At 42.9% G+C, this 24,960-nt stretch overlaps 1 protein-coding gene across 1 annotated transcript in view; it reads right to left on the bottom strand.

Annotated features, from left to right (window-relative positions):
- Positions 1-12,846: 12,846 nt before the first annotated feature.
- DDX10 (DEAD-box helicase 10) overlaps positions 12,847-24,960 on the bottom strand; it is a 249,973-nt gene continuing 237,859 nt past the window's right edge. Inside the window, exon 18 of the mRNA XM_048495099.1 lies at positions 12,847-13,411. Within this exon, the coding sequence (XP_048351056.1) occupies positions 13,240-13,411 (172 nt within the window). The 3' untranslated portion in view covers positions 12,847-13,239. The remainder of the gene's footprint in view (positions 13,412-24,960) is intronic.

Genomic DNA, 24,960 nt, shown 5'->3' with positions numbered 1-24,960 from the left:
GAAAAGGAAGGCATGGAAGGTAGCGGAAGTGGGAAGGAAATGAACACAGTATGGAAGGAATGGAGGGCCACAGTGGATGGAAATGGAAGGAATGGAAGGAGGCGGAGGGGGAGTGGAAGGGGAGTGGACCGGGTGGAAGGAAATGGAGAAAGAAGGACAGGCATGTATAGAATGGAGAAGGATGGATTGGAAGATTTGGACATGGATGGAAAGGAAGAAAGTGAAGATCTGGGAGAATGGAAGGAAGGAATGAAAGAGTGGAAATGTAAATGGAGGGAACACAGAATGGAAAGGAGACAACATGGAAATGATATAGATAACTGGAGGGGAATGAAGGATCTTATGGAATTGGTTCATCTGAGGAATGGAATATGGAAGGGTGGATGGAGAGGAATGGAATGGACATGGAAGGGATTCTTAGAATGGATGGAATGGAGGAATGGAATGGATAGAATGGAAGGAATGAAGAGGGGTTCATAATGGATGGAGTCCCACCGACAAATGGACTGGACATGGATGAATGGGCATTAATGATTAGATGCGCTTTTATCAGGCCTTTGGGAAAAAAATTCTTCTGCAAATGTTCATCATGTTCCCATGCTTTTGTGCGGATTTTTATTGCTGTCAAAAATTGGGTATTATGATTTCAAAGAGAAAGAAAGGAACTGGGAGGACTAAGCGGTGCGCGCTTAAATAAAACCCAGAAAATGTTAGCAAGCCGCATTTCCGTATCAAGGTGTCACAAGCCAGGGCAAAGGTAGTCGCCTCCCAAGCTTAGCTGTAGCCAGAAACAAGTAACCATTCACCGCCGAGATGCGTAAAATGGAAACGAGGATGGTTAATTTTCGCTTTCTCTCAACCCGTGGGGGGCTTGGATATCCAGCCTCTTTGCCATTTTTTTTCTTCTTAGTCTCGCCTCTGTGCTCACAGAAGTGTATGGGCAGCAGCTGATTCCGTGGTTCATGGTGTGGATCATCAAATCTAATAGGGCTTGTTGTGCAACAGGCCAAGGATCAACTCCACCAGCCTTCCTCGCATCAAGAGGGTGTCACATCTGGCTTCTGGAATACCACCTGAGGGAGGCGTTAACACATCTGCAAGCCCATTACTGGATTTTCTTATGTTTGTGGGATTTGTCAAAGGAAAGTGCTGTTTTAACTAACTATTAGCATAATTATCGGAACCATTCCAAGATGCTTGCTCTTACACTGTTTAGACAGCATAATTCAAAGAGACTCCTTAGGGAGGTGGTGCAAGCACTCCCTCTCACTGGCAGTCTTTAAGCAGCAGCTGAACACTTGTCTGGCAATCTCTAGGCTGGTCCTACATTGAGCAGGAGGTTGAATCCATGGCTTGTCATACCCAAATTTCCAACTCTATGATGCTGGCTGAACCCTGTTTGGCTGCAGAAGATAAGGCGCGAATTTCAACAACCAGCATCTCCAGGTAAACTGATCAAGTGGTAGGTGATGGGGAAGAACTTTATGAAGAAGGAGGAGGAGGAGGAGGAGGGAGGAGGAGGAGGAGGAGGAGGAGGAGGAGGAGGAGGAGGAGAAGAAGAAGAAGAAGAAGAAGAAGAAGAAGAAGAAGAAGAAGAAGAAGAAGAAGAAGAAGAAGAAGAAGAAGAAGAGGAAGAAGAAGAGGAAGAAGAAGAGGAAGAAGAAGAGGAAGAAGAAGAAGAAGAGGTGGTGGTGGTGGTGGTGGTGGTGGTGGTGGTGGTGGAGGAGGGGGAGGAGGTGTTTGGATTTATATCCCCCCTTTCTCTCCTGCAGGAGACTCAAAGGGGCTTACAATCACCTTGTCCTTCCCCCCTCACAACAAACACCCTGTGAGGTGGGTGGGGCTGAGAGAGCTCCAAGAAGCTGTGACTAGCCCAAGGTCACCCAGCCGGGCGGTGTGGGAGTGCCCAGGCTAATCTGAATTCCCCAGATAAACCTCCACACCTCAAGCGGCAGAGCTGGGAATCAAACCCGGTTCCTCCAGATTAGAGTACACTTGCTCTTAACCTCCTACGCCACTGCTGCTCAAAGACTCAGGAGAGCTCTGCCTGGTCAGAGTAGACAGTAGTGTCCTTGATAGACAAGTGGTTTGATTCAGCAGAAGGCAGAGTTGTGTGTCCCTAATGAGCGATCCTTAACACTTACTAGACAATAACTACAGTAGGGTTGCCCTGAAACAGCAATAGCCCCTTTACGCCTATGAAGTCCCAGACTCCCAATTAAAATAATGAATCTTCTGCTGGGGGAACATCAGTTTTGGACACTATAAGATTAACACTGTGATAGAGCTCTTATTAGTGACAGAGCATCTCATTCTCACAATGCTAAAACCAGGGGGGCTACATTGAAAATGCCGGGGGGAAATTAGGATTAATAAAAGGAAACATTTTTTCACGCAACGTGTGATTGGTGTTTAGAATATGCCTGCCACAGGAGGTGGTGATGGCCACTAACCTGGATAGCTTTAAAAAGGCCTTGGACAGATTTATGGAGGAGTGTCACATAAAATAGACAATGCAGGGGGAGCTGATTCCTCTACAGAAGCACTGTGGATATCAATACCAGGGGTGAAGCAAAGTTTAACATTAGGAATATATTATCGTCCCCCTGACCAAAGTGCACAAGAGGATTCTGAGATGGAAAAAGAAATTAGAGAGGCCAACAAAAGCAAAAATGTCGTGGTAATGGGCGATTTTAACTATCCCCACATAAACTGTAAAATGCATGCTCAGGTCATAGTAAGGAGAGAACATTCCTGGATATGCTAAATGACTGTGGCTTAGAGCAGATGGTTGTAGAACCAACCAGGGGAGATGTGATCCTAGATCTAATTCTATGTGGGACCCAGGACCTGGTGCGGGAAGTCAGTGTTGTTGAGCCGATAGGGAACAGCGACCACAATGCTGTCAGATTCAGTATCTCTGCATGCGAACAAGTGACAACTACTACCGTAGTTACATTTGCCTTCAGAAAGGAAATTTCTCAAAGATGAGGGGATAGTGCGCAGGAAGCTGAAAGGAAAATCAAGAGAGTCAAAATGTCCAAGGTGCTTGGAGGTTATTTAAAACACAGTCTTAAAAGCTCAGCTGGAATGTGTTCTGCAGGTTAGGAAAGGCAGCTTCAGTCCAAAAGAAAGCCACCATGGTTAACAAGGAGGTTGCTGAGGTAATTAGGAAAAAAAAGATGTTCTTTAGAAAATGGAAGTCCAACTTAACTGATGAAGAATACCAGAGAGAACACAAATGGTGGCAAAAAGAGAAGCAAGTTAGCTGTAAAGGGAGGCAAAAAAAAGGATTATGAGGAACGCATGGCTGCGTAACATCAAGACTAGCAACAAACAGTTCTTCAAGTACATCAAAAGCAGGAAGCCAGCTAGGAAGCTGAGGTCCGCTAGACTATTGAAGGAACAAAAGGTGTGCTAAAGGTGACAGGGAGATTGCAGAGAAGCTGAATGAATTCTTTGCATCTGTCTTCACCCAAGAGGTGAGTGAGGAAAATTCCTGCACCTGAACCAAGCTTCTTAGGAGGTGAATCCCAGGAACTAGCTGCTAGTGGTAGACAAGGAAGAAGTTCTGGCAGCCATTGATAAACTAAATGCTACCAAATCCCCTGGCCCAGATTGCATTCATCCAAGAGTTCTTAAGAGCTCAAGCATGAAATTGCTGATGTTCTCACATTAATATGCAACTTATCCCTGAAATCAGGCTCCATCCCTGAAGACTGGAAGATGGCCAATGTCACACCAATCTTTAAGAAAAGGGTCTAGGGGACCTCAAAATTACAGGCCAGTCAGTTTGACATCTGTTCCTGGTAAATTAGTAGAATCTATCATTAAAGATAAAATTATTAAACATGTAGAAAAGCAAGACCTGCTGAGGAAGAGTCAGCATGGCTTTTGTAGAGGCAAGTCCTGTCTTACAAACTTACTAGAGTTCTTTGAGGATGTAAATAGGCATGTGGATAAGGGGGAACCAGTGGACATTGTCTACTTGGATTTCCAAAAGGCTTTTGACAAAGTTCCTCACCAGAGACTGTTGAGAAAACTCAGCAATGAAGGAATAAGAGGGGAAGTCCTCCTATGGATTAAAAAACTGGTTGAGGAACAGGAAACAAAGGGTGGGTATAAATGGGAAGTTCTCACAATGGAGATGTAGGAGTGGTGTCCCCTGCTGATCCGCTTTGGGACCAGTGCTCTTTAACTTATTCATAAATGACCTGGAAGTAGGGTGTGGGTAGTGTGGTGGCCAAGTTTGCAGATGATACCAAATTATGTAGGGTGGTAAGAACCACAAAGGATTGGCAAGAGCTCCAAGCTGACCTTGATAAATTAGGTGAGTGGGCTAAGAAATGGCAAATGCAGTTCAATGTAGCTAAATGTAAAGTGATGCACCGAGGGCAAAAAAATCCAAACTTCACATACACGCTACAGGGTCCAGTGCTATCAGTCACAGACCAGGAAAGGGATTTAGCTGCCTTAGTTGATAGTTCCATGGGAATGTCAACTCAATGCATGGCAGCTGTGAAAAGGCAAACTCTATGCTGGGGATCATTAGGAAAGGAATTGAGAATAAACTGCAAAGATTGTCATGCCCTTATATAAAGCACATTGCAGTGGAAGCGCACTGCGACTTGGAGTACTGTGTTCAGTTCTGGTCGCCACATCTCAAAAGGATATCAAGATAGAAAAGTGCAGAGAAGGGCAACGAGGATGATTGAAGGATTGGGAGCACCTTCCTTATGAGGAGAGGCTGCAGCGCTTGGGACTCTTTAGTTTGGAGAGGAGACGTCTGAGGGGATGATTGAAGTCCTATAAAATTATGCATGGGGTAGAAAATGTTGACAGGAGAGAAATTCTCTTTCTCACAATACTAGAACCAGGGGGCATTCATTGAAAATGCTGGGGGGAAGAATTAGGACTAATAAAAGGAAACACTTCTTCACGCAACGTGTGATTGGTGTTTGGAATATTCTGCCACAGGAGGTGGTGATGGCCACTAACCTGGATAGCTTTAAAAAGGGCTTGGACAGATTTATGGAGGAGAAGTCAATCTATGGCTACCAATCTTGATCCTCCTTGATCTCAGATTGCTAATGCCTTAGCAGACCAGGTGCTCAGGAGCAGCAGCAGCAGAAGGCCATTGCTTTCACATCCTGCATGTGAGCTCCCAAAGGCACCTGGTGGGCCACTGCGAGTAGCAGAATGCTGGACTAGATGGACTCTGGTCTGATCCAGCAGGCTAGTTCTTATGTTCTTATGTTCTTAAGTTGATCTATGGCTACCAATCTTGATCCTCCTTGATCTGAGATTGCAAATGCCTTAGCAGACCAGATGCTCATGAGCAGCAGCAGCAGGAGGCCATTGCTTTCTCACCCTGCATGTGAGCTCCCAAAGGCATCTGGTGGGCCACTGCTAGTAGCAGAATGCTGGACTAGATGGGCTCTGGTCTGATCCAGCAGGCTAGTTCTTATGTTCTAAGACATTGCTGATGAAACATTGGTGGGGAGACAAGTTGCAGAGTCATTCTCCCTGTACTAAACTGCTGCTTTGTGCAGAGATTAAGTGCTTGCTGGCCACTTAGCTCCTATACTCAGTGGGAAAAGGGGGAGGGGAGGTATAAACTCAGATAGTTCCATGGGAATGTCAACTCAATGCATGGCAGCTGTGAAAAAGGCAAACTCCATGCTGGGGATAATTAGGAAAGGAGTTGATAATAAAACTGCAAGGATTGTCATGCCCTTAGATAAAGCAGTGGTGCGACCGCACTTGGAGTACTGTGTTCAGTTCTGGTCGCCACATCTCAAAAAAGGATATCGAAGAGATAGAAAAAGTGCAGAGAAGGGCAACGCAGGATGATTGAAGGATTGAGCACCTTCCTTATGAGGAGAGGCTGCAGCGTTTGGGACTCTTTAGTTTGGAGAGACGCCTGAGGGGATATGATTGAAGTCTGCAAATTATGCATGGGATAGAAAAGGTTGACAGAGAGAAATGTTTCTCTTTCTCACAATACTAGAACGAGGTGGCATACATTGAAAATGCTGGGGGGAAGAATTAGGACTAATAAAAGGAAACACTTCTTCACGCAACGGTTGATTGGTGTTTGGAATATGCTGCCACAGGAGGTGGTGATGGCCACTATCCTGGATAGCTTTAAAAGGGGCTTGGACAGATTTATGGAGGAGAAGTCGATCTATGGCTACCAATCTTGATCCTCCTTGATCTCAGATTGCAAATGCCTTAGCAGACCAGGTGCTCAGGAGCAGCAGCAGCAGCAGAAGGCCATTGCTTTCACATCCTGCATGTGAGCTCCCAAAGGCACCTAGCGGGCCACTGCGAGTAGCAGAATGCTGGACTAGATGGACTCTGGTCTGATCCAGCAGGCTAGTTCTTATGTTCTTATGTTCTTATGTTCTTAAACGGCCAGTTCTCTCTGCTGTTGCCTGTCCAAGGCATTAGCAGTAGTGAGAAGCATACTATGCAAAGCAGGTCAGTTGCTGGAGAGAGGTTTCTGTCTGAGTCCTCAAGATGCTTCCAATTTAGAGTGATTTAGATAGCAAAAAGCAAGACTGACAGGAGTCGGACAAAGGACCAACCGGAGGGAAATGGCTAACAGGGCAGTTCACAGCCAAGAGGTGAGATAAAGGGAACAAAAATAGTCAAGTTCAGGAATACAGCTTTCAGGCTCACACAAACAACTCAAATTTGAGCTGTTGGTCTGACCCTCAGTAACCTCTTCATGTTCCCTGTCAGAGGGGCTGCTGGATTTAGTAAGACCAGAGCCGAAGATGGACTTGTTACAGGTGAACTTAACAGAAAGTCGGCAGGGCGAAACAGAGTTTACGACAAGGCAAAACACTGGCCAGATGGTAGGAGGCAAGGCAGGGTATTTCGTGACAAGGTAAAACACTGGCCAGAGGCCACTCCAAGCCAAGGGCTCTGCAAGATGGGAGCCAGTCCCCCACTTCTGTCCCTCAATTTTATCCTGAGAGTCTGTATTGGTACATATTCTTTAAAATACCTTTCGGCATAAATGGCCCAGTAGAATACCACTACTGTTGACCTCTCAAATTAACAACATAAAAGTCTCAAAGCAGTAGCATAGGAGGTTAAGAGCTCGTGTATCTAATCTGGAGGAACTGGGTTTGATTCTCCGCTCTGTCGCCTGAGCTGTGGAGGCTTATCTGGGGAATTCAGATTAGCCTGTGCAGTCCCACACACACCAGCTGGATGACCTTGGGCTAGTCACAGCTTCTCAGAGCTCTCTCAGCCCCACCTACCTCACAGGGTGTTTGTTGTGAGGGGGGAAGGGCAAGGAGATTGTAAGCCCTTTTGAGTCTCCTACAGGACAGAAAGGGGGATATAAATCCAAACTCCTCCTCCTCCTCCTCTTCTTCTTCATCTTCTTCATCTTCAAAGTGTTTTCACTGGTTTTGTTATGAGAACACCATTTTTGAACAGCCCGTCGTACAATAAATAGAAATGGTTGAAGTCTTGCTTTGAAGCATGTAATAATAATAAAAAACCAAGCGGCATTTCAACTGAAGCATATAAACATTTCTGGGCGAGATCAAATTATCCTCACTGTTAAGCGAGGAACAGCACTGCTATTTTTGAACGGTAATGCAACGACACTGACACGCGAACGACTTTTGATTGCTACGGCGTATAATAATCATAGGGATCCTAATGGCAAGCAGAGATGAAACTTCAAACTGATCACTGCTTTGGAATTAAATATAATTTACTTGTGTGGGGGCTTTTGAATCACAATTTAAAATTACATTCCACATGTAAAAGGACGGAACGGGCAGTTTTTTTCCCCTGCAGTTCTTCAACACCATCAAAAGCAGCAGGTTTCTTTTCTCTGGCTGTCAAAACGTTTGATTAGCAAAATTGCTACTTATTCGGCTGTTTCTGCAGAGTTTCCTCCTGCATCGCAGCCGAAAACTAAGATTATGAAACAAAATTCGGCTTAGTTTAATGAAATCTTTCCACACTTCGCAAGTAAAACAAATCTAAGAAAATATGCAAGTGTCAGAGACAGAACCCATCCAAAGAAGTCTATTCCTGTGTAAATGCACTATCATGGTCTGCTCTCATTCAGTAAGGTACCTTTAAGCCGCATTTAATAGTTCAATGAGTACAATCGTCACAGAAATACACACCAAAGTAAGTTACTTCATCATGTCAAAATCCTGCTGGAGCAGGGCTTTTTTTCAGTGTTATGAAGCCTTCAGATCGATCCTGGTGTTTGTTACATCGTACTGTAAATATTTGATGAACTGTGAAACAGTTTGGGCTTTCTCAGGTGAATTTAAAAACTGCTGAAACACACGTAGGTTTCACCTCATTTAGGACCCAGTTTCCAGCTGTGGCCAGCCACTGGGATGCTCACTAGTAGGGCACGGTGGTACCCATCTTCCCCTATTGATTTCCCTCTTGCCACTGCTACTCACAGGCAGCTCAATCAGAAATTAACACAATACTAGATGGAAGTCTTTGTCAAACTGGATTACCATTTATCAGATACAAATCCTTAGATATCACAAGTCGCCAAATTGCGTGTCTTGATTTGTAGGATCCAAAAAGTATATTATGCAGCAGAATCTTAAAGAGACTTTAATGTGATTTATATGTGGTGTCCTAATGTTTAACTGTTGTATTTTTGTAATTGGATGTGAGGGTAATCTGGCTGCGACATCTGTCACCCCATTGATCGCCGGGGTTGATTCGACTGATCTGGCTGGCTAGGCTGGTGTCCCCTACTTCCCTCATCGCCCCATGTGCGGCCCTCCCGAAGCTGTGTGCTCGGGGGAAGAGGACGACCATCCCAGGAAGGAGTGTACCATTCTTCAGTCAAGGGTATACGATAGGTGCGCTCCCCTGCTAGAACCCCCAAGCAAATATTTTTGTAATTCAGAAATGGTAATTGGTAAGGCTATTTATTATTTCTGTTGCTAACATTTCTGGTCTACAACTGTAATAAAGGAACGGCCACGAAGATGCAACTGCTATTCAGAGGTGTGCTGTTTTAGAACATGAACATTCTCATTGAATTATCATGCCTGACGGTTGTTGAAAGATCCATCTCTCCTTAAACCAAGCTAATAGTGAATTAATGTTTAGTCGATATAGCAATGTAAAATCAAATTGCTGCCCGTTGAGTTTCACCTGGCAAATCCTATGGTGACATTCTTACAGTAACAGAACCAAACCAGGGACTGCTTTTCAAACTTGCAATATTGAGGGGGCCACTTCTGTATCAACTTGTCTGCTGAGGAACTTTATGTACCTGTCACTTGAATGCCACAGAGAATTATTGATAAGAGAAAATTTGGACCCACCAGGCTGAAGACTAAAAAGTCACAAGGTATTTTATAACATCCTTTGTAACAAAAATACTGCTTGAACGCTGTACATATTGTTACTAATGTCTTATCATTTTCTGTAGATTATAGTTAGGGCATTGAGAAAAAACACCCTGTTTTTTGCTTGTAAGTATTTCCATGTTTTGGAATTGGTGTTCCCTGTATATGGTGATTTTTTGTGTTTTTTATTTTGTTTTACAGAACAGCCTTGAAGTTTTCACGAGGCCAGTAATTATCTAGATACTGGCTAGCTGTTGTTGTTGTGTTAAAATTTGCTGTGTGCCTGTATTGTACAAATTTGTTTTGGAATAATTCTTAAACATTGCCATGATGTTATAAAATACCTTGTGACTTTTTAGTCTTCAGCCTGGTGGGTACAAATTTTCTCTTATCATTATTGTGTGTGTACCTTCCCCTTAATCTTAAGGACGACAGAGAATTATTGGGCATCTTCTAAAGATGCAAACTGAATTCACATGAAGTTCCCTCTGTTCAGGCACATCTGTGGTCCACTGAATTTTATAGCACTCTTTAGAATATATCCCTACGGCTAAGCACTAGCGGGCAAGCTATCTGCCAGGAAAGCTTATCTATCACTGATTATGATCATCACTATCTTAAACTGAAGCAGAACAATAGTCTATTTGTTCACAATGGGCACAAGATCTACACCAGTGGTGGCGAACCTATGGCACGGGTGCCAGAGGTGGCACTCAGAGCCCTCTCTGTGGGCATGCACGCACAGAGTTCGTCATGGGGGGGGGGGGAATCGCCCCCATACATACACATCTAGGCTGGCCTGGGTTGCTGGACTTGATGTGTGTACACCTCAGCGAGCAGGGAGGACTCGGCTGGTGAGCCTGGTGCCTGTGCTTCAGGTGGCTGCTGCCCGGGGTAGAGATGGCAGAGATGCTAGAGAGGTGCAGAGCGGCGCATGTGGGACTTGCTAGAGGCTACAGCAGGCTGGCCCCCGCCTGGGGGGGTTATTCAGGTTAAATTGCCACATTGGCACTTTGCGATAAATAAGTGGGTTTTGGTTTCCAATTTGGGCACTCGGTCTCGAAAAGGTTCGCCATCACTGATCTACACTGTCTCATGGAGAGTTCTTTTTTTATGCTGCACTGTAATTCTAGCAAGTAAATTGATATTACAAACTGGCTGTTGTGGGTTTTCTGGACTCTACACTGTGCCATGGCAGAAGCTCATCTTACTGTGACATGCCTTTGAAGATGCCGGCGATAGATGTGGATGAAACATTAGGAGCAAAAACTACCAGCCCACGGCCACACTGTCTCAAAAACTCACCACAGCCCATTGATTCCAGCAGAGAAAGCCTTCCACAATACATTGATGCTACAAAGTCACCACATAGTTCTGCTTGGCATACTTCGGGCTAATCCTTAAATAAACATTAAGTTAGATGATGGGGTTGATTTTAGTACTTTTATGGCTTTTCCACTCAGATATACTATGGGCTGACCAGATGCCAGGAAGGATTCGGCTTTTATGCCTTTAAAAGATTCTCACAAGAAGAAATTTTGGTAACGGCTGCTGGTCTTGCCAATAAATACAGGAACTGTGCTCCTTCATTGCAAAGATTTGGCAGTCTATCGGTTGCTTTTTCTCGAGGCCATCTTGAAGAAATTTTCAGTGAGATCAGACAAGGAAATAGTTTCACACCTGCTTAGTGACCATCATCCCCACACTACTGAATCAGTTGCCAGGTTTTTAACAAAGGCACTTGGATCAAGAGCGAAACCTTTGTGTAAATTTTAGTCAATTGGTTTTAACATAATCTGTATTTTACCACTCTTTATATGCCATTAAAGGTTTTGTATTTGTATTTGTATTTGTAAATACAGGAACTCTGCATTCCCTGTGAATCTGGTCATCTTTTTTCAAGGTTGCCCACCAAATTCCAATCTACCTTCTGGCATGTCCCATAAAATCCTTTGTTACGTGTTCCATACCTGAGTTTACAGGTATCTTTGCATGCAATTGATCGTGCATAAGAACATAAGAACAAGCCAGCTGGATCAGACCAGAGTCCATCTAGTCCAGCACTCTGCTACTCGCAGTGGCCCACCAGGTGCCTTCTTTGAGAGCTCACATGCAGGATGTGAAAGCAATGGCTTTCTGCTGCTGCTGCTGCTGCTCCTGAGCACCTGGTCTGCTAAGGCATTTGCAACCTCAGATCAAGGAGGATCAAGATTGGTAGCCATAGATCGACTTCTCCTCCATAAATCTGTCCAAGCCCTTTTTAAAGCTATCCAGGTTAGTGGCCATCACCACCTCCTGTGGCAGCATATTCCAAACACCAATCACACGCTATGCGAAGAAGTGTTTCCTTTTATTAGTCCTAATTCTTCCCCCAGCATTTTCAATGAATGCCCCTGGTTCTAGTATTGTGAGAAAGAGAGAAAAATTTCTCTCTGTCAACATTTTCTACCCCATGCATAATTTTATAGACTTCAATCATATCCCCCCTCAGACGTCTCCTCTCTAAACTAAAGAGTCCCAAACGCTGCAGCCTCTCCTCATAAGGAAGGTGCTCCAATCCTTCAATCATCCTCGTTGCCCTTCTCTGCACTTTTTCTATCTCTTTGATATCCTTTTTGAGATGTGGCGACCAGAACTGAACACAGTACTCCAAGTGCGGTCGCACCACTGCTTTATATAAGGGCATGACAATCCTTGCAGTTTTATTATCAACTCCTTTCCTAATTATCCCCAGCATAGAGTTTGCCTTTCTCACAGCTGCCATACATTGAGTTGACATTCCCATGGAACTATCAACTAAGACGCCCAAATCCCTTTCCTGGTCTGTGACTGATAGCACTGACCCCTGTAGCGTGTATGTGAAGTTTGAATTTTTTGCCCCTATGTGCATCACTTTACATTTTGCTACATTGAACTGCATTTGCCATTTCTTAGCCCACTCACCTAATTTATCAAGGTCCGCTTGGAGCTCTTCGCAATCCTTTGTGGTTCTTACCACCATGCAGGGGTACTAATCCAAAAGCTAGCATTAGAAAAGGACAGAATCTTTTCCAGATCTACATAGCTTGGTTTTCCATTCCCAATTATTTAGAGATGATGAGACAATGAAACTGCAGCCCTTCATTCAAGGTTCGTTAGTCCTCAAAACCCTCCCAGATCTTGTGTCAGAATACTATCCCTTACCTAGAACTTTACCTGATGTCCCCCCCTGTACCTGATGTCCCCCCGTGGGGTCTGCTCCACACCTTAACACCTAGTACTTCAACAATACAGAGCACCTTATGATACAGAATTAAAAAACAATGACTTTAGATGTCTGGAGCAAGATATACTTTTTGGACTTTGCACATATTTTGCAGTCACAGGAGTGAATAACCTATCGGGCAGCAAAGCCAAGCAAAATGTATTCCAAATTTTCAGAATTAAAGCTTAACTAACACTGTGCAATGGTAACTAAGAAAAACATATTGTACACCGTAAAAAATATTTACCAATATTTATTCATTAATAAAGCTTTTTTTCAATCTTCCTATTGCGTAACAAAGCTTACTGAGATAGGAAGGATGTATGACCCTGGTGTACACCAAAGTTTTTGTTTACAAACCAATATTACAAATGAAAACATTTTATGAACATGCCCCCCCCCCCCCCTTCAGAGTTTCATCAGCAGTAAGGTCCTCTTTAGAAGAGATCAATGGTTGGGGAAAGCTATAGATCTTTAATAAGTATAAAATTAATCAGCCAACCAACCAATCTGATCATGAGCCATTGTAAGAAACACCAGAATCTCAGTCAGTTCCAGAGTGCACGGAATTTATCCATCAATATTCAGATCGTTAGGTGTATTTGTGGCCCAAGAGTGGGAGAGGAATGATTAGCTGCGACCGCTGAGCAGCTCCAACACGAGCGCTTCGTCTTCTGCGAGAGAAAGGCCTGTGTCTAATGACGCAAATGAATCCTCTTGGCTAAGTTTCATCTTCTTCCTTTTTGGCGCTGCTGCTTCTGTTCTGCTTCCACCAAAACGTTGTCTGCCTGTTTCAAGCCCACTGTAGGAAGAAATCAATTACACTTTTAAAATGTGCATTTAAGCCAATAAACATCACACGATCAAATAAGTCATCTCAAGTGCGGCAGGTTTACAAATAGGTATAAGACATCCCCAGTTCTTGCCACATTTTTTACTCAAATAGATCAGATGTCAAGGATTCCGACAGACTGGGGATTGGCTATTATAGTCCTGATATATAAGAAAGGGAGGATACTAGATCGCCTTAATTACTGTCCAATCAGTTTATTGAGTGTGGCGGGCAAACCTTATGCCAGACATTTATGCTAGAAGCTTTGGGACTGGGTTGACAGGGAAAACATCATTGCGAAAGCGCAAGAAGGCTTTAGAAGTGGACATTCCACAATTGATCAGTGTCTGCTATTGAAGTACTTTGGCAGAGAAATACTTTGCCAAACTACATGAAGCACTGTATGGAGCCTTTGTTGACTATAAGTTGGCCTTTGATAACATCTCATGAAATAGACTCTGGCAAAAATTGGAAACATCTACCATAGACGGTTGACTCCTTGTACTTATACATATTTATTATTATTATATTATTATTATTTACTATAAGAAATAAATTAACCAATTTAAAAATGCAGATGGCAAAATATAGACTCATTTTCTTGATGAGAGAATTCAATCAGATAAACCAATGGAGTGGAATGTTATGGTGAGGCCAGATGGAAAAGCAGTCGCTGTCTCAACAGTATGCCTAGGGGAACAGCTCTGTCTTACAGGCTCTGTGGAACAGTGGCAGATCTTGCAGAGCCCAGGTCTCATTAGATGGAGTGTTCTGCCAGGTTGGTGATGGCCAGCCAGATCTTTCTAGGGCCAGGGACCTACAGCTGAATGCAGTGGTCTCTGGGGAATGTATGAGGAGAGACGGGTCCACAGGTACCCAAAGCCCCAGACTGTTTATACATCAGTACTTAAACCTTGAACTTGGCCTGGTAATCCACCCAGAGTGACCCTCACTGTTGCATTCTGGACCAGCTGGAGTTTCTGGAGCAAGCTCAAAGATAGCCCTGTGTAGAGTAAGTTGTAGTAATCTAATCAAGAGGTGACCATTACGTGGAACATTGTGGTGAGGTCCGCCTGGGACTGATAGGGGGCTAATTGCTTTGCCTGGCATAGGTGGATAAATGCCCTGTGAGTTGTGTGTACCACCTGAGCCTTCATCATCAAGGAGGAGTCAAGAAGCTAACCTTAACTCTTAATGGTTGGTGCAGTAAGCAGCTGCATACCTTCAAGAGCTGGCAGTCTGCAAGCTCCGACGAAGCCTGGTGGAACCATTCAGATAAAATTAGGATCAGCCTCTGCCAGCATGGCCAATTGGCCATGCTGGCAGAGGCTGATGGGAATTGTAGTTCCTGAACATCTGGAGAGCCGCAGGTTCCCTACCCCTGATCTAGCCCCTCCAGCCCAGCTGGCAGTCTGCAAGCTCCATCTTCATTGGATTTAATTTCAACCTGCTCTCTTTAATTTAATTTCAACCTGCTCTTCCACTATAACCCAAACATCTAGCCAAAACATCTGGGACAATATCTGACCGATTGTCCAGCATCAGATACAACTGGATGTCATCTGCATATTGATGACAGCTCAGTCCAAACCTCCAGATCAACCTGGAAAGACAGTATTTGTGGCCCAAGCAAGACAATGCATATAGATGCTAAATAAGATCGGTGAGAGAATTGCCCCTTGCAGGACTTTGCACGCCAACGAGTGATGGGAAGACCAATTCCTGAATTATTGTATGCAGACGATAAGACTATACTTTCATATATAGAAGTAGGGCTCTGAAGAGCTTTCCTCACAATCATGATTACTGTAATGAAGCACATTTAATAATAAAATTTTCAATTCTTCAAAAGGCCATATTGGATATATTGCTCCAATCTTTTCTAAATTTTTCTGGTGAAACAAACCATTTTTCTCTCTCTCTTCTTGTCAACAGAGCTGCTGAAATGTCCTATATGGTAGCAACATTTTGTTTGTTTGTTTGATTGATTGATTGATTGATTGATTGATTGATTGATTGATTGATTGATTGAGGTATAAGAGAGAAACAAGGTATAAGAGAGAAACAAGGTTGACAGCTGAGAAAAGGAAAACCACAGACTGAAGGTTTCTGAAAGTCTAAATGAGAAAATGCTTTTAGAAAGTAGTAGCAGGGTTTACATTCAGAAATTGATTGATTAAAAATATAATGGAAAGATGACATCGGTTTGGCTGACCTAAACAAATGTCCAATTATTCACAATCCCAATTAATTTAGCATTGCTTTAAGGTTTGGAATATGCTCAGTCTGATGGTTGGTTACAAACAAGATCACATAATATAATGAAAACACTCTCTAACATTGTGGTCTAAATCTGCTTTATTTGTTCCTCATGATGGAGGATAGTCTCTAATCCATATTTGTAATTTCATTACTTCTCTTCTTTCCATCCAAAGTCACTTTTACATTCCTGCCCACTGATTGCAGTTGGAATGCTAATGGGTGACACTGTAAGGACTCTGCTATGCTCAACTGTTCAACTACCCATGAGCTGCAGAGATGGACGGACAAGAACAATCCATCACCCTGTGGCCGAGTTTGATGGCCCACGTCTCTCCTAATTTGTGAGCCCATGACATCCTGCCATCTCCCCAGGTGCCAGTTTGTTATTTCTTGACTGTTCCTTTATCTCTACAAATCAGATTTCTTATCCTTCTTTTGTCCCTTACAAAAGAAAAAGGTTATCACTTGGTAGCAGGAAGGAAAAGCCCCAACTGCTACCACACTGAAATGTCTTACAAAATATTTCATTAGACAGCTGCTTGTAGTTGCTTATATATAAGGGTGGCCCTGAGGAGTCCCTCATATCGGTCCAAAAGAATGGCACCCATGATATTTCAATTACGCAACTTATTTTCATTTCTCATCCAAAAACACATCTATACCCATCTTTTAAAAGGAATCAAAATTCCAGCATTCAAGATAAACTTCTTGCATGAATCCCTGCTTGATCTTGATGCTACTAAATTGGTATTTCTTTGTCTTATAAACATGATCAAGACCTTGACCAAGAGGAGATGAATTCAGCATACTTTAACACAACAAAAACTGGTGAGTCAAAAAGCTCATAATAGTATACTTTACAGTAAGGCAAGAAAAGTTTATTCTGCATTCTTAGTTACATATAACCAGATCTGAATTAGAAGCACACAAAATGTACAAAGGCCCCCAGATGAAATGTCACTATGTAATTACAGTATTGCTTTTTGCCTAGAGGTATACAGGCTTTCTACAGCCACTGGAGGTACAACAGTAACGAAATCCAAATTATATCCCAGGACAAAAAAAAGCTACCGCATGTAATCTATTTTAATTATTGTATTGTCGAAGGCTTTCACAGCTGGAATCACTGGGGTGCTGTGTGGTTTCTCCTAAGGAGAGAATGCTGCTAGAACAGGGCCATACAGCCCGGAAACCACATAGCACCCCATTATTTTAATTATTACTTCTAAAAACATACTTTTAAAAACATAGCAAATTTTATAAGAGCATGGAGCGCAAAAATCTTTCTTCATTTTACCTCACGCTTTCCTTGTAAAAGGCAGACTCTGAGATTCTTAACATTCAATATTTGTGTTTTACCAGGTTACAATCCTGAACATGCTTTTTAGAGAATATCCCACTGAGCTGAGAGGGACCTGCTTCTGTGTAAACATGCTTAGAAATGGAACGTGTACATGCTTTCTTATCTTATTTACTTCATTTATACGTAACCTCTCCCCCAGTGGAGATCCCAAAGCAGTTTGCATTGTTTTCCTTTTCTCCATTTCCTTTTCACAATTACTCTGTAAGGCAGGTTAAACTAAGAGTGTGTGACGGGCCCAAGATCACCCAGCAAGCTTCTGTAGCAGAGTCAAGATTCAAATCTTGGTCTTTCAGATGCTAATCCAACATTCTAACCACTTATACCACATTGGCAGGTCTGAGGGTACCATCCACAACTGAGGAGGATTGTCCTATTGACTACGAAAACCACGTTCTCCCTTTTTATTCATTATAGGCGAAGTAGGCATATTGAGGAACGGTTTCATTCTTGAAACAGAAATAACACTCCACCAAGCAAGATTAAAAATTAAAGCTGGAAACCTGGACTGTTTGTCCCTCTGGTGGAGCATACACTGTGTTTATTTCCTCCACAACCACCTATTGTTAAGAAACCAATGGTGGCTCTGACGGCATTTTCGGTTTTCTTTCCGAAGAGACAATACTAACCCCTTCACCCATGAATGAAGAGAATCTTCTCTGTTGAACTGTTACAACCACTTTTGAAGCAAAAGCAAAAGACAAGCATTAGTTCATTACTGACCCATGGGGTAAAGTTACATCATGATTTGTGAGGCACAGATGCCAAAATACAGAAGGCACAATTACAGGACATGCACTGGAAAGGCAGCAAAAACCTGCCCCTCCCCCTTATACATTGGGCAGAGGGAAAATGTGGTGCTGCTATCCTGCCACCTCTCTTACCCATATATACAGAACAGGAACTTTCTAAAAACACTTGTTGAATGCCAGGCAAGGTGTTGGTGGGTATGATACAGGGGACTCATGTCATAGAATCATAGAGTTGGAAGAGACCCCAAGGGCCATCAAGTCCAAAACAATCAAAGCACTCCTGACAGATGGTCATCCAGCCTCTCTTTAAAAACCTCCAAAGAAGAAGACTCCAGCACACTCCGAGGTAGTGCATTCCACTGTCGAACAGCCCTTATTATCAGGAAGATTTTCCTGATGTTTAGGTGGAATCTCTTTTCCTTCACCTTGAACCCATAACTCCTGGTCCTAGTCTCTAGAGCAGCAGAAAACAAGTTTGCTCCCTCACCAACATGACATCCCTTCAAATATCTAAACATGGCTATCATGTCACCTCTTAACCTTCTCTTCATCAAACTAAACATACCCAGCTCCTTAAGTCTCTCCTCTTTTACCATTTTGGTTGCCCTCCCCTGAACTTGTTCCAGCTTTTCAATATCCTTCTTGAATTGAAGTGCCCAGAACTGTACACAATATTCCAGGTGAGGTCTAACCAATGCAGAATAGAGAGGTACAATTACATCTCTCATTGTCCTGAGCAGCAATTCTGAACATCAGTGCAAGTTCCTAAGCATCTTCTTCATCAAGCAAGTTTCACAAGGCAACCACTGGGAGGAGAGATTGGTGTTCCACAGCAGTGACACGGTATTGTGCTCTCATGGGAGGAGGAACATGGTCAAATTTTTAAAATCAATTTGGGAAGGCTGAACAAATCTCTCTGCAATGTACAAAATAACTGGCAGGTTCGACACGGCTGATCGACAGTGAGATAACTAAACAAAAGCTTTAAAGCATATTTGGATAATTGTGTTTGAATAGTTTGGAAATTGTCAGGTCTGCCAAGAGAGGCATCAGCAAACTAGACGAGGCTCTATGCAAAGGCACTTTAAAATTCCAAGGAACTGATCTGGTATTAGCTCAAAACAAGTGCAAAGAGGACTCCTTTCCAGCTGCCAGAATACAGTAAGTACAAGGCCAGCTGGCTAGTTAAATTTGCTCCAGATTTTAAGATGGCAAGTACCCTCCCCTTGATTGCTAATTTCTTCGCAGCCTTGTTATGAAATCATCCAGCCGGGTTCTTTCAGTCTCATTTTCCCATTTAAATCTGAACACCCAGTTAGTATTTTTAGGTACACTCAAAACCCAGCAACCCAGCAAGGACAAACGCATTCTGTGTTTAGCATAGCTTTATTTCATGCCGACTTTATTGGAAGCACAAAATGACGGCACAGTTCTCACTCGCTGTTATGAAACATCTACGAGGGATTTAAAAAGACTCTTCAAACCAATACATTACTGTGTGAAACTGCTAGGCAGTATCAGCACAGTAAAACTTCCTTGAATGGATAAAGGAACGAGACAGTGGCTTCATTTTTTTGTTGTCTCTTGTCTAGTTAAAATTAGACCAGCCTGCTCTTTTGCTGTAGGAGGGCAGGTGCTCTACCCATATGCTCTGCCTACCTGAGCTGTTTTTGTCAACAAGGCTGCATCTTAGGTGCCATCCTCTACCTATCTATTAAACTGAAGCAGAAAGTACAATAATTGGAGAACATTCTGTTTGCAAGCCCTTAGGGCTGATCTTTAATGGCAGCGGTGGCACAGCTGATAGGAGATCATTATTAACCTATTGCTGAGCTGATGAAGGCATTTTTGAAGAAACAGGGTGCATCCATTCATCAATGCAGAGAAAGATTCTTTTACATCCAAGTCTTCTATGCAAGACAGGTAACATCACCTTTACTGTGCTCACCTTCATAAAAAGCCTGTCGTGACAGTGTCCATTTTACTGCCGGGAAGGGGGTGTTGAGTGACTTAATAAGAAGGTGCGTGCTCTCGCCTAAAGCAGCTTCATGCTGAATCAGACCGTGAGTCCATCTCGTACAGTTTACTCTGAAAGCAGCTCTCCAGCATGCCAGACGGGCAAGGATCTTTCCCACTGCTGTCACTGGAGATTCTTTAATTAGAGATGTCAGGAAAGGAACCTGAGACCTTCTGCCAGTCTCCAGGGTTGCTTGAAGACAGCAATCAGGGATCTCTGCAGTACGCATGAGATAGACCACACTGTCAAACAAATTTCAATGCTGCTTGAGCAATGCACCTGGAAACAAGTTACTTTAAATTCTATATACGAGACGGAGGTGGGATCCAGCAGGTTCTCACCAGTTCCCGAGAGTGGGTTACTAATTATTTGTGTGTGCCGAGAGGGGGTTACTAATTGGGTCTGCTTTTCCGTTAGAAATTCCATTAGGTCCAAAAATCATAAAGTCCTGTTGTTTCCTATGTGGCTGGTTAGCGAAGGGAGAAAACGGGATAATTCTCCCTGTTGGGCTGTTTTAAAAACATGTTTTAGAAATATGGTAAAGTTCCTTGTTTAAGGAAAGCATCCTTCTTTTGATTTCTAGAAACAAAATTAAGTATTTGAAAGTATTAAGTATTTGACAGGCAGTCAATTAGAGGAGAAGTAGTTGTTTCTGTTGGCAATAGATGATAGGACTTGCTATAATGAGTTTAAATTATGGACAGAAAGATACCAGCTGGAAATTAGGAACTTTTTTTTACAGTAACAGAAATTATTAATGCCCTGCCCCTGGAATGCCTGGCCACGCCCATCGTGCCCCGCCCAGCCCCATTGGCGCTACGCCACTGTTTGAATCCCACCACCATGGGACTCAGTTACTAAAATTTTTGGATCCCACCACTGTACGAGAGCCAACGTGGTGCAGTGGTTAAGAGCGGTGGGCTCTAATCTGGAGAACCGGGGTTGATCCCCCACATATTAACAGCAGACTCTTATCTGGTGAACTGGAGTTGTTTCCCAGTTTCTCCCAGCTGGGTAACCTTGGGCTAGTTGCAACTCCCTCAGCCCCACCTACCTCACAAGGTTTCTGCTGGGGCGAGAGGAAGGGAAGGAGTTTGTAAGCCGCTTTGGGACTTTTTAGAGGAGAGAAAGGTGGGATATAAATCCAAATTCTTCTTCTTCTATATTGGCTTGCCTCATACAGAGTCAAAGTGAAGGTCAAAATACATATATCTTATTAAAACATCTGTCCAAGGTCACAGGCAGAAACCTTTCCAAACCATGCCAGCTAAGATCCTGAAAGCAGATATATATGGGACTGTCTCATTACCCTGGCTATGTTCCAAGTGTGACATTATTTATTGATTTATTTAGACTTCATTTTAATGCTGCCTCTCCAGGAACCTGTCTGGGATAGCTTACAAAATTAAACAAAAGGCATTTTAAAAAAGTATAAATTAAAAGTCATCATTAAAAACCCAGCCCAACAAAGAAACAGAGACCACAGAAACAGACTACTGACAGCTTAAAATAACCATTTCCAAATGAAAGAAGTATTCAGAGATCATCTCCTTAGTTAAAAGTCGGGGTGGGCAGAAAGGTTTCAGCCTGGGTGTCCATAAGAAAGCACTGTGGTTCTCAGCAAGACTCAAGGCAAAAGGCGTTCCAAGTGGGAGGTGCCGCTACTGAAAATCTGTCTCTGGCTGCCTCCCACCTTACTTCTGAAGGCAGGGTGGGTGGGTGCAGAGATCTCACAGGGTTTGTGAGGTGGATCTTAACCAGCAGGCTGGACAATACGGGGCTCCCAGCCATCCGAAAAACCCCATGTTGCAACTGGGGGTGATCTTTACACAGATGACACCCAGCTCTGTGTTCTGTTATCTGCTGCTAGTGGCTTGAATATATATTTCTATCCTATGCCAGTGCTCTGAGACAGTAGCTAAGTGCCCATGAGGAATCAAGCTGAAACCAAATCCAAACAATGACACGGGTGACGCTGGTTGGGAAAGCTAATGTCTTAGAGAGGGATTTTTGCTACTAGCCTTAGATGGTGTTTCCTCACTAATGATCAATTGTGTGATGAGCTCGGAGCGTTCCTTTTGGATCCATTCCTCCTGTTAGAAAAGCAGTAGTCACTCAAAATGCTTTTACTACACATATCTAGTGAGTAGACGAGAACTCTTCTTGGATTCAGCTAACCTAGCCATATTTACCTATGCTACCATCAGGTTAGATTACTGCAATGCATTCTATGCAAGGCTATCCTTACAGTAAGAAACTTTGACTGGTACAGCTGAAAAAGCCCCCCTCGACTTATACACGAGTGAGGTGTATTTTAAAAAATATTTTAGGGTATTTATTTTGTCGGCTGCCGGGGGGCGCAGTTTTTAGGCTAGCGGCACCAAAATTTCAGGCTATCATCAGGTGACACTCCTGATGATACCAGCCAAGTGTGGTAAAGTTTGGTTTAGGGGGTCCAAATTTATGAACCCCCAAAAGGGGTGCCCCCAACCCCCATTGTTTCCAATGGATCTAATAGTAGATGAGGCTACATTTTGAGGGTCCATAACGTTGGACCCCTTGCACCAAACTTCACTAAACCTGGATGGTATCATCAGGATAATCTCTTGCTGATACCAGCCAGGTTTGGTGATGTTTGTTTCAGGGGTTCAAAAGTTATGGATTCGCAAAGTGGGTGTTCCCATTCCCCATTGTTTCCAATGGAAGCTAATAGTAGATGAGGCTACCCTTTTTAGGGTCCATAACTTTGGACCCCCTGAACCAAACTTTACGAAACCTGGTAAAGATACTCTGAAATGTTGGTACTGCTAACTTAAACATTCCTCCCCTGACAGGTTGTATGAATGTCCCTTCTAAAATGACACCTGCCATGTGCAATTTTAAAAATATAAACACTAAAAATAATGAACTATTATTTTAAAAAGCAGGGTAGTTTGGAGTCACAGTGAACAGGTATGTTAATTCCAGTTTTTATTGTAAGATCCATTGTTTAAAACCCTTCCTTACAAAAAAGCTAAGGTTTTTGTACTTTTAAAGTTATTGTTGATACCATATTCTTGTTGACCCTCTTTTCCACTTACAGAGCTAGTTTACTGTTTTTCTTTGAAATAAATATTCAAAAACATTTAACCTACTGATGCCTCAATTAATGTAATTTTATTGGTATCTATTTTTATTTTTGAAATTTAGCAGTAGCTGCTGCATTTCCCACCCTCGACTTATATGCGAGTCAATAAGTTTTTCCAGTTTTTTGTGGTAAAATTAGGTGCCTCGACTTATATGCGGGTCAACTTATACACGAGTATATACGGTAGCTTTGCATTCTCTTTTCATGGGCCTTGGTCATCCAAGCTGGTTAGTTCACGTCTTCAACTGTTCAGGGTCGACTTATACATGAGTATATACGGTACATATCTACAGTGGCACCTCTCCAAGTTTTTACCTATGAGAACCCCCTTATGGCCTCCAATAACTTTTTAGGTGTATCCCTTCAGGTTAGGAGGTGTGCTTGGCATTGGCTTGGGTCTAGAGTGTTTTCAGTCACAGCTGCATAGAATCATAGAGTTGGAAGAGACCCCAAAGGCCATCAAGTCCAATCTCTTGCTATGCAGGAACACACAATCAAAGCACTCCTGTCAGAAGCCATCCAGCCTCTCTTTAAAAACGTCCAAAGAAGGAGACTCTACCACACTCCGAGGAAGTGCATCCCACTCCTGAACAGCCCTTACTGTTAGGAAATTTTTCCTGATATTTAAGTGAAATCTCTTTTCCTTCACCTTGCACCCATTACCCCTGATCATAGTCTCTGGAGAAGCAGAAAACAAGCTTGCTCCCTCACCAACATGACATCCCTTCAAATATAAACATGACTCTCATGTCACCTCTTAACCTTCTCTTCATCAAACTAAACATACCCAGCTCCCTAAATCTCTCTTCGTAGGGCATGGATTCCAGACCTTTTAGCATTTTGGTTGCCCTCCTCTGAACCCATCCCAGCTTGTCAATATCCTTCTTACAGAATGAGCTTCCAGTAGCCATGACTATCTCATGGCTGCCCCATCTTCAGCAGGAGTTAGAAAACGGTCATATTAAACTAAGAAAGCATTTAAGGGCTCATAAACATGTGATAGCTGGTTGGGCTGATGGGGATGAGATTATTTTTAAGTGAAAATTGAGGGACGTTAAGTATTTTAGAGTCTGTACTTTGTATACCATCTGGAGTCTCATCAAGACAGGCTGTATATAAATATGTTAAATAAATATTTAACATATAGTACAACGTAATAACACTTGTATCTTGGAGCTTACTTTTTTACACAGCAGTATTTTTTATTTAATTATAAATTAAATTAAAAATGACATTTCTTGCACACTCTGCCTTTCTGCCAATTTTCAGAACCAGGGAGGATTGCAGTTCACAGAAGCTACAATTACGGCACCTGCTCATAACAAGGTTAAGCACTCAAAACTCAACAGTATAAAGACAACGTAAAAAATAATTCTTGAAGTCCGGAAAAGCCTCACAGATCATTGAAAGGGGCCTCACTCAAAAAAACAAAAAAGATTGAGCTAGTACAAGAAACGTTACAAATCAGCTAAGAAATACTTTATTCTCCTAAATAAAGTGGGGCGGAGCTCTAATTTTTTTCAACCCGTCAAAACCTTAAATGTTAATTCAACACTTTTGGAAAACATCTTGGTGAGTGGATCACTGAAGGTTCAGCTAATTCTGGGGGGGAAAAACAGACTTCAGGAATGTGTCAGTCCCGATATTCTCATCTCTAATAGTGATTGAAGGAACGCAAAAGATAGCCCACAGGGACCGTCAGAAGAAGATGGTGACCTTAAAAGTGTACAAAAGAAGATTCATTCACCAGCTATCTACAGACCTGTTTACCCTGAGAGGAAAAGGGGGGGGGGGAGGGAGAAAGGCCTCAAGGAGAGTTTTCCATATTTGCCTATTGAAGAGGCCACTAAGGTCTCAGTGGGTTCACGTGGCAATGCACCAGTCATCACAAAGCCTCTTTCTAACTGGTGAGCGGTCCTCACCCCTCTTGCATTACGCTCCACGTGGAAACGTTTCCAGCAACCTTCTTCCATGTGAAAAACGTGCCATGAAAAGTGTGTG

This window comes from Sphaerodactylus townsendi, linkage group LG04, assembly GCF_021028975.2.
Source record: "Sphaerodactylus townsendi isolate TG3544 linkage group LG04, MPM_Stown_v2.3, whole genome shotgun sequence".
Lineage (NCBI taxonomy): Eukaryota > Metazoa > Chordata > Lepidosauria > Squamata > Sphaerodactylidae > Sphaerodactylus > Sphaerodactylus townsendi.
The sequence above is the reverse complement of the archived record's forward strand: the minus strand, read 5'-3'. Positions and strand labels throughout refer to the sequence as shown.